Here is a 14,921-nt window from a genome sequence, read left to right on the forward strand (position 1 = left end):
CTTTACTTGCACAGCAGCTGATGGACTGCTGTCCAAATCATTGTTTTTACTGGAAACCTTGTGTACTGTTTGGTTGATATAGATATCTGTTATGAATTAGTGGTTAGTTTTAAACACTGGAGATGAACAAGCAAACTAGCCTAAGTAAAGTGTGGTGCAAGTACCTATGGGTAGTCTGTTTTTCTTATTAGCAGGTGTAGTAGCTGGGGAAAGCTGGGGCGTGTTGGAAGGTGTGAGTTCCAAGCTGTTGCTCTTGACTGTGCGGGACTGAGGTACATTGGCTAGCAGAGTCTCCAGTGCTAGGTGGTCTTCCTCTCTGAGTTGGTCACCTGCAGTCACACTTCGCACAAAGTCCACCTGAACACAACAAACATTCAGTTTGAAAAATATAAAGAGAAAGTATTTCAAATAATTTGCTCCATGAAATGATTTTGATGACTGCCAAAATCTGTCACTGAAGAATTCACTAAGAACTCAAATATTTGCCATACTCCATGTTTACCAGATTCATTTTTTAAAGCCACAGAATAATCTAAATTTAGGGAAATTTAAATGCTCGCTAATTAAGTTGGTTAATCTTGGTCTTGTGGGCATAGTTTTGTGAACAAATAAAAGATTAATAATGTTAACTTTTCAGTGTTCTCCCCTTACAAAGCGGGGCAGACCTAATTCATTCATGTGTTCATTCCTTTATTTAAATATGGAAATGCATTGAGAAAATCCTTGTTTTTAATAGTTGCCAAAATCAAATCAAATAAAATCCATAAGTCGTTTTAAGATAGATAAGCAATTAAAAATAAAAATGCTTGCAGGTTTACTCTGTGCAATCTCAAAGCTGATGCTGCTTGCTCATTCCAGATAGCTTTATCAAAACTGACTTTGTGCTTCATCAGTCACTAGCAGAGCAGCCTATGAAGCAAAAGCTGTTTTGAAAAGTAGCCTACTGCAATGGTAGACATGCACCAGTAGGGCTGAAAAAATCCCTGGCCACACAGTTGATATATTTATCAAATTCAACTGTCTCTTAGATACACAAGTGAATATCTCTCCATCTTCATATCACCTTATGCAAGCTTTTAAAGAGTATGAACAGTCAAAACAAATGTCAATGAGATGTTTTAAACTTAACAAAAAATTTGATTTGCTTGCTGTAATTAGAGCTTCAAAACACTTCATAAATTATATAAAAAACAACTACGTATATCTGGAAATCTGCTAAATAGCTTTGTTCTGATCTTAATGACATGACAGTGCTTCATAACAACTCTCAAAGCTCTCCCAACCTTTCTCATGGACAGGAAGAGGAAGCACACAGCAGCTTCACAGGGAAAACAGGGCTTCCTTGGGAAAATTTTAAGAAGTGGCAGATCACCTGGAGACAGTTGTAGTCAATGGATATGAGTCACTTTACATTTTTGCTTGGAGCATCTTATGTCTTTCCAACTGTTCAAAATGATGTGCAGGGTTTGGGACACTGAACCATATTTTAGAGTTGCACATTTTGCCTAACTCTTTGCCCAGTAGTGATATGAAGAGTATGAATGGGAAGTTTATTGGAGAGTGAGTGCAGACTATAAATATTGGTAGAAGGGTTGAAGCATGAGATTGGAAATTGGTAGTGGATGTAGGTTAAATGAATAAATAGATAAACAAACAAACTACAGCTCCCATAGTGCAATGCTTTAACAATGCTGAGCCCAGATATGCTGTTGCAATCTTAAAGTAAGAAGATAGGATTAAAGGTATTTTAAGGAAAGAAACTGAAATATGCACACTTGGTAGCTGAGGTGAGAGAACATGGGCATATATAAGGCCAGTAGAGATAGGGGATTTGTAGCTACATCTGCCACATCCTTGCTTGTGGAATTTGGTTTTAGCGGGTGTAAGCAAAGGGTAGCTCTTAAGGAATCTGAAGGGCTACCCAGTGACTGTGGATGAGGAGAGCACAGATTAGTTGGGGAAATACAGGTGCATGAACGACTAGGCAGACTGTTGTGTCATGTGATTGTCATGTAGAAATTGGTTGATCCAGATGGAACTGGTGGCACTGAGCATGCATCAACAGTGCCAGTTAGGCTGGGTATGGCCTTAGTCACCAGGGAAGCTAATATGAATTTACTGTTTTGCAGAATATTTGCATGTAAAACCTATATCTAAATAGTGGCACTGAGTATGCATTAGCAGTGATCATGGGGCTCGGTATGGCCTTAGTTGCTGGGCAGGACAATATGGATTTTAAGTGATAGGAAGTGATTGGCTGCATGATGGCAGCACAGTGGGTAAACATGGGGAGATAAATTCAGCGTATGGTGTTGGTGTAGTGCATAGTTCAACAAGCCCATATGAAAATGGTGGCAAGCACACTTTACTGTGTCAGTGGGACTGGGTACAGCCGTAGTCACCAGCGAGGCAAATGTGGGTTTATGTCTCAAGAGGTTTTGGGGTTGGTTTAAAAGTGAGCTTGGAGGAGGTGGGTCTGGGATGCCAGACACTGTTGAGCCTTCTAGAGGTGCGCTTATTTCAGTGAAATGCTGATGGAGAGGTGCCTACCTGATAACCCCTGTGAAGAGCTTGTAGGTTTTCAAGGTTAGTGTCTTATGAATTTAGAGGACAGGGTTATAACTGAATCACTAATGGTTTGGCACAGGATATGAGACATCTTATCCTGTATATCCTGTACATATCCTTATCCTGTACAATCCATGTCAAACATTTATTTATTCCTTGCTATTACTATGGTTAGTATTACAGTTAGTATCATTTACACGCTCATATGTGAGATCAAGGCTCACCTGTTTTAGGTACACAATGTCTACAGGAATTATACACACTAAGATGGCAGACCACACACACAACACAAGGGCCAGCATTTCACTTTTTATTCCTCCATTGGGTTTCATTTTCTTCATCAAACTGCCTGGCAGGCATCTAATATAGCTGGAAGATCTTGCTTGATATTGCATAAATACTTTATTTAATGATCTGCAACTCCCTTGGGACATTTCCAGAATGGCAATGACTGCTGAACCTGCACATGAAGCTGACAGCAGTTGGCATCAGCATTAAGACCATAAACAAAGGTGGGGAAAGTGAGGTGGACTACAGACTAAGTTATGGCTACATCGACATCGTGACTCTGATGTAGATGTAGGTCAACAGCAACATCCACAGCAGCATGGCAAAGGTGAATGGGAGCAGTGTGTTCAGAGTGGCAGATGACTCTGGTAAGAGGAAGGGGCAGTGTTTTGCCAATCTGGAGTATTTGATGATTAAATACAAATAAATACATTTATTTAGGAAGAGTTTTCAGTTACTGTCACCGCAGCATACATCTCACCTTATGCTAATGGAAGAGCCGAGTGAAGAGCTAGCTATGGAAAAAGCTGAATACTGTAATCAGCAAGCAATAAACTGCATACTCAAATTGAGTTTTTATTATTGCAGCAGACTTTAAATCACTCCAATTAGCTGACTGTGCTGCCAAAAGTCCATTAAAATGTCCACTCCCCTACCAGAGGAGACAACACTTTAGATCATCATTAGATCTATACCTCTGCAATGTTTATACAAACATTGCAAAGGTATAGAAGGCTGTTCCCTTCCCCTACCTGATTACCTCTCATCTGATCATCCTACTATATACCACTCAGCAAATGTGTGAAAACATCAACAAGGACCATGTACATAAGGGGTCATCTCTTCCCTACAGCATCTTTCATAACACTGATTGGAGTACATTCTACTCACAAGCCACTACAGACTTGGATACATACACCTCAGCTTCAGGGACTATAACAACTCATGTACTGACAGCATCACAATAATCAAGCTTGTGAAAAACTTTCCTTATCAGAAACCCTGGATGATTGATAAGGTTCACCTACTGCTGAAGGCACACAATGCTGCTTTGAGATCTGCTAACACTGAGGCCTACAGTTTATCCAAGACAGAAAGGTCAGACACACCTTTAAATTGTCTGTCATGGTTCACTTCCACATCTCCACCCCCTGCAAGAGTATCTAGACAATTACAGATCATCACCTCCAATCCACTCCGAATCCAGCAGCGCCTCTTTCCTGGATGAGCTTAATTGTTTCCATGTTCATTCTGACCACAACAATGGACAGTATACCATATGGGGTGAGCTTCCTCATGATGCAATCTCCTCACACTTTCCTGAACGGATAAGCGTTATATTCTTAGGCATCTCTGGATGTATCCTCAGCGCAGGTTGTTTCACAGCATAGGGCTTCACTCACATTTTCAACCTGTCACTGGCACAGGCTAATGTTCCCACATGCTGGAAAACAACCACCATCATACCAGTGCCAAAGCCTCTTGTTGCATCATTCCTGAACAACCTTTACCCTGTTGCACTGACCCCCATTGTGATCAAGTGCTTGGAGAATCTGGTTCCCAGTCACATGAAAGAGGTGCTTCTATCATGAATGGATCCCCACCAGTTTGCATACCCTTCGAACACACCGACATTCACATGGTTTTTCATTCTGCCCTCAACCACCTGAAAAAAGGGAACATCTAAACGCGGATGTGGTTCATTAACTTCAGCACCGACTTTAGGTCCGCCGGTCATCTCTACCAGGCTGGTCGCCAAGCTCAGTAATCTGAATCAGCACCTCTATGCATAACTGGCTCTTGGACTTTCTGACTAACTCTAGCCTTACTCTGAACACCAGAGTGCTGCAGGGCTGAGCGGAGACCTCTGATCTTCTCCCTGTTCACCCTTGACTGTGCGCTTATGATCCAACATCATCATCCAAGTTTATCATATAATTGGCACGGATCACCCTGCCATCAGAGACCTCAGCCACCAGCACTGTGTAAGCAGAGCATGCAGCATCATCAGGGACTCCTCACTGTATAACCTCCAGCCTTCCATGAGGAGATCCAGGAGCATCCATACCAGAACCAGCTGGCTCAGGTCCAGCTTCTTTCCAACAGCCATCACTCTGCTAAATTCTTCACTTGAGCAATAAACATTACTGCACATACTGTAGACACTGGATTAATCCATATAATGTATATATTTACCAATACACATTATACTGTATACTGTAAACAAAGCAGAACCTATTATATACTGAAAACACTGTTCATATTTAGACTGTAAACTAATAGAATATTTTCTGCACTTTATTATATGTTTAATACACATTTGTATACAGTAGTGTGCAAAATTCTTTGACCACCATTATATTTGTTGTTTTAGCAATGGTATAATGGAAATTTGTATGCAATATTGAAAAACAGAAAAAATAATTTTAAAAAGTGCATCCAACAGGCTACAGTGGCAAGTATTTCGTGTGACCTCGTCTTACACTTGAGCAATAGCAGGAACCTGTCTCTCTTAAACCTAAACTGAATAGAACCTGAATGGAATGGTAACAGAAGATTACTTCAGAAAACTTTAGGCCAGTCTCCCCAAAAGTTCAAGATACGCTTAGCACCATGGGAGGTCACACTAAATACTAACTTTTGCCTGTAAATGCCATCTTGTTTTGAAAATAGTTTTTTTTATGTCCATATTTATGCCTCAGCAGTTTTAAGCTCATTTTTGAATGAGTTATACTTGTTCACTTTAACACTAGGTATCTGAAATTGTACACATAGCACAATGATCATTCAGGATTCAAACTGACGTAGACACTTGGGATTAGACATCCATTCACATCCAGGCTTATTTGTCTATTTAAGTTCCATTTGAGCTCACCTAATACAGAAGAAAATGTTTAAAAAAACATAAAACACCTTTGATTTTTTTGGTGTGTGTGTCTATTGATGCTGGAGATTGCTTTTTCACTCATACTGTGCATTTTCTGATTCATCAGGGTCTTGTGTAATAAATTGACCAGTTTTGAGCATATACATGAAATGACTAACTAGCTACACAATGTTTTCCACTAGGTGTCCTAGACGTCTCCAAAGGGTCCAAAAACCTCTCCAAATGCAAACAAAGTCATTAATTACTATATATCAAGTTTGTATGTTTGTTTTTGCTAAAACATCACAGTAAGTTACTCTAGTAAGTTCCACAACAATATTGGCTTCACAGCATCATTGTTACCATCATTAGGGGAAAATACCGTAGCTAATACTGTAAATGTTGGGGAAAATACTGTAAATGCTGTAATACTGTAGAAAAATAGTATACTTACGATTTGTAGCAGGATTATGAATTTTTCCAGCAGTGAATGGAAACATCCAGTGATTTGCTATGCAAATATCGAAGCTAGTCCATGCTAGCAGCCAAGCTAGTCCATGCTAGCAACACCCAAACAACTCCACAGACTTCAGCTAAAATAAGCTTCTTCCTTTCCATGATGTCCAAAAGTATTGGCAAAATCATCAAATCATTCTTATGGTTGTACAAGTTTTGCCAAACAGTGTCAAACCGATGCGCTATGCTATCTGCTAACAACATTGAAGCACTGACAGTACACAGTACGCAGACCTTTAAACATTAAAGGGTTGACTAAATAAGGCAAATGATGGGTGTATGTTTTCATCTAAGCCTCCTCTATTTAATTAAACTGCTGCCAATCATGCAGCTTGCCCTGGAAACTCTTGTAAACGCCTAGAAGTAAATGATAGTTACCCTCCCGCCCCCTTCCCCCTTAGGTAAGAATTGCTGTCACTCCAAGACAATGGCGCTGCAATGGCCAATAGAACTCAATATAAAATAGAAAAGGGGGGTCTAATGCTCTATTCAGGAACACTTTTACGTCAGTAGCGTGCATTTTCAGTTAACCAAAGGCTTGCGTATTTTGCGTTTGTTATGAAGGAACTGAACCAAAACAAAAACTCTGTTTTATGCAAAGAAGTCAGCACACAATTAAAAGAACTTTACTAACACTCCGTATACCATTTAAACATGTCACGCAGTTGTTTTGATGGTAACTGAATTTTCTATGACAAAATCTGAACTTATACCAGAAGAATGTTTTAAAAGGCAACTCTAATGGTGGCCTAAAAGTGTTGCACACTCCATCTACACCCTTCTGCATTTAGCTGTCACTTTATAACATACCACAGTCAGGAGCTGGTTATGTGTGATATAAACCACAGTTCGTGTGAGGCCTTCTAAAAGATTCACTGATGACATGGGAGGGGTCTCGACAGCTCTTCCACCAATCACAACATCCAAAAAGGCAGCAACACAACTCTGAGGGGAAAATCATAAGTACAGTTGGATACACAGCATAGGATATGAAAGAGATTAGTAGGAAACTACTAAAATGACATATTTCCCTGTTTTAAAAAACAGAACTACAGACTATATGGCTTCACACACATACACAAATTTTATATTATATATACACACACATACACATATATATATACACACACACACACACACACACACACACACACACACACACACACACATACCTACATATATATATGAATTTATTCTTACTTTATCGAATTTAGATAAACTGCTTTTTCGTCGAGGATCTCCTTCATCTGCATCAGCCATGGCCAACTGTTGTAATAACTGCCCCACCTTAAACATCATGTAACAATCTGAATGAACATTTCAAAGAATATGAGCTAAAAATATTCTGGATTTATTCAACTCATCCCATGCAAACCTAAAAAGCAAACATTTTCTGGCCATTTTAAATGAAAGTTTCTAATGTCACATAAAATGAAATAATTACCTTCTGTATGCTACCACCAGCTAAGACTGCAAAATTACATTTAAGAATCCTAATATAAGGCTTATGCAGTGAAGAAATATTATTCCTTATTTTCATTAACATATGATGTGATTCTGAACTTGGTTTCCAATTAAACATATCAACTTGAGCATAGAAACAAAAGTCATATGTATAGGAGAACAGGTAAATAAAGCTTTTATGGCCAGAATCAAGCTAATAGGGATGCAAGAATGAATACATCGGAATAGTGAATATGTGAGTGAAGTGAATATGAGTGAAGCTGGCATTTGTCTTAAAATTGCCAAAAACCGTTCAGCCATAGTTTTTCAGACTTAGAGTCCAAAGCTAGTATTAAATCACAAGAACTTGGTTTCTCTAAAAATAAGTTAGTTTTTCACTGTAAGTAAGCATACACTGGTTGCTAACAAACACACCTGCTTTTTAAGACAGCAGAGAAAAATGTATTTCAGACAGTAAGAACAAAGTGAGTGAATCACGGCAAACAAGTGTGACACATTAGCATGATCGACCGTACCTGCATGAGATTAAAGCGAGCTACTTCATTGATGGGAGCATCTGAGATGATTCCATACTGTTCTGGGTTGACAATGGCAGGACAGATGAAACAGGTCAGCAGCAGGTCTGTGCACATGGTCTTCACCTCTCCTACTTCCAGACCCTCCACCCGTGCCAGGGTCTTATACATCTGAGATACAATCCAGCGCAAGCTCTGAGGGAAGCAGTAAGTATTCTGTTTCAGGTAGCCAATAAAGGAGTTCACCAGGGCTACCAGCTTGGCCTCATTGGCTTCCACAGCTGCCTGCACTTTTCGGCGATAAGCATCAGAACCCTTTTCCCCAAAGAGGCGCTCCTGTTGAGTCGATGTAAAACGCTCAATCAGCTTTGCTGGGTCAATCTCCAGGTGGTCTTCATCCTCCACCAGCAGCTGCATAATGGGCTCATGTAAGGTGGCAGTGAGAAAGAGCTTGGCAGAGTAGAGGCCCTCAGAGAAGAGCTTGAAAAGGATGCTAAAAGCACATGTGCCCCGACGAAGCAGACGGCGAGGGTTGTCGCTCTCCTTAAGCTCAAATTCTACTAAATAACGCAGGACCTAGGTAAAAGAAAGAAAAAAAAATGAGGCTCAGAAATAACCATAGGATACAATAAAATATCAAACAGCTACATTCTTTTTTTTAAATAAATGTAGTAGCACACCAAGTAAAATCAAAGTGGCATGGGTTTTTTCTCTGTATATACCTGTAGCAGGTAGCTCTCATCCTCTTGCATGATACAGTTCCCATAGAGTGAGGTGAAAACAGTGTAAATAACTCCTTGTGTATGTTCCTGGTTAAGCTTCTCGCCAGCCACCAGACAGGAGGCCACCAGGCGTGGATTCTCCCTTAGTCGCCCAAGGAACTCCCCAAAGACAGTTTCCTGAAAGCCCAGTGTCTTATAGCCATCCACAAACTGTGTGTCCTCTAACACCTTAGCATGCTGGCAGCACTCAGCTGGGGAGGCCTCCGCACTGAAGGAAAGACAGAATTCAAACCATCACAGCAGGCCTGCAGTAATTAGTTAATTAAATCAAGAAAGTCGATTATGAAAAACCACGCAAGTGGAATTTTATCGTCTGTGTAGTTTATTTAAACAACAACAAAGAATGCTTTACAAATGCGTGGGTTGTAATACACTACTGGACTCATGGGGCAATAACACTTTTGTTGTATCTTTGCAAAATTAATGAAGCAATAATAGGCAGAACTTTGAATGATGGTCACAAAGAGGGGCCAAATTAATATCCAAAATGTTAAAAATGTAAATGAAAAAAGGTATTTTCCCAAAAAAAGTAGCATAGTGTCTCAATTCTATCCTGTCCCTTCTTTTCTGGTTCTGGTTATTTTGTCTGTCACTCTTGCCATGTGTTCTTGTTTACTTCTTAGCCCAGCCTTGGTTTACCCCCCTTGTTACCTATGATCCTATCCATTATGGTCATTGTCTCCATGTGATTGTACTTACCTTCATCTACTGTATATTTATACCCCTCTATTCCCTGCCAAAACTAAGAAGTATTTGTTTTGCTGTCTGCCTGGTTCAGTGTTGATTTTGCCTGTTTTCTGGTATTCTATTGTGGTCCCATTATGTGGTACTGTGCTTTATTTTCTGTTTAAACACTGATGAGCTATGGATATTCTGTTACACCGTACCCTGAACACTGGATTGTGGAAGCAACGTTAAAAAGGCTTTAAAACCTTTGCTCTTGAAACCTATCATTACACATAGTAATAATTCAAAGGGAGGATTTCATAGCAGCACAGTCATGAATTGAAGTCACCTGATGAATCTTTAGCTCCTAACTCATAGTAATTGCCCATCTATATTCTTGCATAATAAATCAACTGTTACAGTCAGACGCCAGACATTAAAGCAAATTTTAAACTTTCCAATGACACGGCAAAATATATTTTGAGTTACTACATTTTCCAGTTTGGTGAGGTAGAGTTACCTGGTGAGGATTAAGCGGTCAAGGTTAATCCTCTGCTGCTTAGCTATCCAGGCTGCACGATACAGCCTCTCTGCTGTCTTCAGTACTTCGCCATTGAGCCGCTGGATAAGCTGTTTCTCTGAAGCCACATAAAGCCTCTCTTGCTTCAGGTGGTGGGCCAGAGTGTGAATGTCTGGCTTCACCATCTTTCAGCTTAGTCACAGGATGGGAGGTGTTGCACTGCTGGAGAAGATGGTAGAAAATCCAAATGCAATATTACCATCATACTAGAATTCCACTGCTAATACAAAAAAATGGATATAGCAGACAGACCTGAAGCAATACAAACCGACTGAAAGATTTTCCTTCCATGCTTATCTGACAGGTGACTCACTCTCTATACTCTTTTAAAAGTTTTTACAAAAAGAAAATGCTGATTAGCAATTAGAATTTCCTCTAAAAACAAAATATTGTATCCCTCAAAAGAAAGAGCTTTACACACAATGGCATACCGCATTTTGTGTGTATTTAGGAAACGGGGTGGGGGAGACATGACTTCAGAAATGGTCACTCTGGGAGATGGTTAAATGAAGTATAATATTTTAGAACATAAAATATCACAACCAATTAATACTTCCACTTTGATGCAACATTTTTTTTGGGGGGGGGGGGGGAGTTGTTACTGTTTTTGCTTTTTTTCTACTCTAACCTTCAGTTAGATATCAGATTTAATCCTTGTTTCAGAGTAAACTGAGGATAACAGTTATGGCTAGGAACTCAGATGTTCAAAATGCAAGCAATCAAATCCTGAAATCACTATCTGAGTGTTCATTATATTTCAGATATATATTTTCAGAAGACAGATAAAAACATACAAGCCAAGAACACTGCTTTTATGGTTATTTTGTGGGTAGATCCTCATCAGCATATAGTTTTCTATAATTTAGCTGGTTTAGCTCAAATCTGATAAGGAAGCCTTCATTACTCAGGTAACACTAAAACTACAGAGTTCCTTTGCATTAAACCTGATATTTGTTAATTAAGCCTTTTGGACATAATTCTGCATATAATTCTTAACACACATCCAAGCTAGGCATAAAGATATCATCAATGCTGACCTGCTTCATGTGTTTATATTTTAATAAGGAAGAAGTTATCCAATTTAAAACATATTAATAATTCACATGAAAGTACAATTTAACTCAGGTACCCTTTTTGGACAAATCTCAGGTCTTTGTATAGGCTCTGACATGATGATCAATTTTGATTTCTAAAAAAAAATAATTAGGGCGGATTATTAGTTAAATTGATTTATTTTCTTATTCTGGAAATTAAGCTTCTATGTGTATACTGCACTTAATTTTATTCTATGCAATGTAAAAACAAAAACAAACAAACAAACAAACAAACAAACAAACACCACACAGGTGTCCAGCTGTGCCCAATCCCCATAGACACTGTAAAGGCATGAGGTCTACAGAAATACTAATCTATATCTGATTTAGAATGGACCAAAGAGTACTAATATTAGTCCTAAGAAATGCTATGTGGATAGATGGACTGTATTTTAAAAATATTTTATGTTATCAATTGATTTATTTGATTATGCCAGATTGGGTCCACAGGCTCAAACATATCAATAAACCGATACTGAACATTTTGTAATGGTATAATACTCATTCCCTAAACTATTGATACTATTCAAGTCAAATGCATTTTCCTGATTGCACTTTCTTTTAACCCACATAGGCTTTCATAATGCACTGATCATTAAGAGGTCTCCTAGAGGAACAGCAAGTTCACAGTCTTGGCAACCGGCTTTAGTCAACAAAGAAAACAATATGAGTGCTATGTGGACATAAGAAAATAAGGATGGAAAGCAAATAAGTACAAGAGCAAGCCAGTATTCCAACGGTTCTGGTCAATTCTACATAAAGCTCAATTTTCACCAGAAGCGGTGAAAGAGCTTGCTGCATCACACAGGATGCTGTATCACACAGCTTTGGAAAGATCTGCCCACGAAGACTATAGCAGACTCCCAATACATGACAGTTCCAAAAGATCCAATCCCTTGGTCTAAGAACCCTGGTCTCTTCACCTTCATCGGCCTTCATCACCAGAATGACTTCAAGGAACAGCAGACTCCCTCTCTCTCTCAGAGCCATCAGACAATTTCAAGGAAAGTGCCTTTGCAGCACTTGGAGGAAGGACTGACCTTACCTCCTAGCATGCCAACCCAGTGATCTGAAGTTAGATGGATGCTCTCTCTCATTCTCTCAGCAGTATACGGATTTCAATTATGCAGGCATCACAAATTATGTTTGATTAATAAGTTTCCCTTGTTGGTCTTGTTGGTTAAATAAGTAGATTACCCAGTTGACCATTCCCAGAGGTTTCCTTTCTCTTTTTGTTTCACCCCTCTTTCCTTTATTCTCCTTATTAGCTCTATTAACCCAACCCTTTTAGAATTTGTCAATTATTGTTGCGCATGTTTTTCATATCTTGGGATTCTGAATGAAGGTGTCTGAACGACTGGTACAGTAGTATTTATCCAATTTGAAGTATTTGGAAATGGAATAGTTCAGTGAATGATGCAGTGTCCTCATGTCTCCATGATGTTCTGCATTGACTTTTGAATCTCTTTTGAACTTTTTTTATTCTTTGGGACAGATGTTATTTTCCAAAGTAATCTAACCTGTAACACATCAAATTTTACATTTTTGGATCTATGCAGTAGGCATAATCGTAAACGGGACTGGAGTAAGTTAGCTCACATACAATTGTGTGTATATATATATATATATATATATATATATATATATATATATATATATATATATATATATATATATATATATATATATATATAAACTTAATTTGCTCAACTTGTCAAACAAAAGTAAAGCAAATCTCTGCACACTTATGACTTAATGATGTTGCTTTAGACACCTAACCCCTGAGCAGCAGTATTTTACAACTTTGTATTTCATTTTCTGGAACTTACAGTATACAGAAAGTAAGAAAGTAAGTCTCACTTTCTAGAATTTGGGAACTAGTGCAATTCCCCTTTTCATTTCCCCCCATAAAAACCTGAAGCAGATTATTTCAGACAGTACTACAGCAGGTAACTCAGACAAGAGCCTGAGAATATTTATTTAAACATGTAGTGTGCATCACTAAAATGGTGTTGACATCAGGGTTGATCATGTCTTTTCAGTGTATGGGTGCAAAAGATACAGCCTAGATAGAGGTTACAATCATAATATAAAGTCTACACCTACCAAATGCATAGAACTGCCAATGCATCCCCAGTAAACATTTACATTAGACATTAATACTTGAACAATTATACAAGAAAAATGTCAGCAAAATGAAGCTATACAAGCCTTAATGTGTTTATTTTATTTTGTATGAAACGTATTCATGCACCAACCTGCAATAACAAGTAGTCTGGTCTGTCAAATGGTTCTGACTGATTGGCTCTTGAAAATGCACTTCATGTGTCCAAGGAAATGGAACATTTAGCCTAAGCCAAGTGGAGGAATCTTTGGAAGAAGTGCATTAGTAGCTGTCTATTTTTCACAAACAAAAAAAAAAAGACCAGAAATTGTGTGCAACTTGTGTATTAAACTTAAAACATTAAGTTATTATTTTTGCAAATAATTTAGGCTACTGCTTTCAATAGGCTTGTCTGCATAGTGCCATGGGTGCACAGCCCATTTTACACCACACACACCATGTCGATAGTGATATGCTCCCATGTTACTCAATGTAATCTTTATACCAGCGACACAAGGCACTGCAGTGGTAATATTCATGGAACATGCTAAAATAGGCTGAGTCCATTTTTGCTTCTTGTTGCATGGCAAGTCAACAGTTTCTGCCCAGGAACAGTACAAAATTAAGTAATCTAAGACTATAATCAAAACAGACAATAGTTAGCCTAGATAGAAATTCTCAGATAGGAACTCAACATCAATAAAAGGTCTAGGCTACCTTTTTTTTTTTTTTCTTTTCATCAGAATTTAAATTTTTTGAAGGGAAACTAGCAAAACCCCTTAAATAATGTGGGAAAAGCACAGTCACAAATTTGTTAACATATTTTACTATCTATTCAATGTCATTGTGGGAATATTTTTCTATTGTATCCCTACACACGCAAATGAGAGTGGTGAGATACGTCCGGTGTGAAACAGCAAGCATGGCAGAGTACATGGAACTCATGCTCACCAGACCACTTCTGGTGTAAAATGGGATTTAGGCTCACATATTCCAAACATGTTCAAATTACTCACAAAGCAGTATGGGTCTACATACTGTTTGCTCCCATTCAGACACCTCACTCTCACCAAACATATGTGAAGTTTCAGGCAGGACACGTTTGGATTTACCCGACATGTAGTCAACATTTCTGCCAATCCAATAGCATTATGGCAGTGCTCCAATCGCAATGTTCTTCAGAACACTGAGAAAGGCCAGGCAATAAGATAAAAAGATATGTAAGATATAAGATATAAAATCAAATTTAATTGGTCAGATTGCCTGTCATTTTGCTAATAGACGTACATTACCAAACTATTCATATGACATCACCAGGAGGGGCAAGTACGCATGTACACAGCAACGACTACCTAACCCAACGATTGTAACCATTTAATTGAGCAGTATTGATTAGTTCCACACTCTGATAGAAATGCATACAAATATGTAAAGTAGCGTATACAACTAGACTTTTGTTTTTAATTTACAAAATATGT

The 14,921-nt window shown here is 38.6% G+C and overlaps 1 protein-coding gene across 9 annotated transcripts in view; it reads right to left on the minus strand.

The window, feature by feature from the left end:
- gapvd1 (GTPase activating protein and VPS9 domains 1) overlaps nt 1-14,921 on the minus strand; it is a 65,517-nt gene that overhangs the window by 39,824 nt on the left and 10,772 nt on the right. For 6 of the 9 annotated variants that reach the window (XM_081703009.1, XM_035536127.2, XM_035536126.2 and 3 more), the window contains exons 2-7: nt 10,186-10,407; nt 8,940-9,207; nt 8,218-8,793; nt 7,439-7,525; nt 7,049-7,183; nt 165-357 (exon numbers count right to left, since the gene is read on the minus strand). In XM_081703009.1, coding sequence (XP_081559135.1) covers nt 165-357; nt 7,049-7,183; nt 7,439-7,525; nt 8,218-8,793; nt 8,940-9,207; nt 10,186-10,370 — 1,444 coding nt within the window. In that variant the 5' untranslated portion in view covers nt 10,371-10,407. Of the gene's footprint in view, nt 1-164; nt 358-7,048; nt 7,184-7,438; nt 7,526-8,217; nt 8,794-8,939; nt 9,208-10,185; nt 10,408-13,597; nt 13,742-14,921 lie in introns of those variants that run through there. The other 3 variants (XM_081703012.1, XM_081703005.1, XM_081703006.1) reach the window with 3 other exon arrangements.

The sequence above is a fragment of the Electrophorus electricus genome, chromosome 20 (assembly GCF_041902795.1).
Source record: "Electrophorus electricus isolate QZ-2024a chromosome 20, ASM4190279v1, whole genome shotgun sequence".
NCBI classification, from domain to species: domain Eukaryota; kingdom Metazoa; phylum Chordata; class Actinopteri; order Gymnotiformes; family Gymnotidae; genus Electrophorus; species Electrophorus electricus.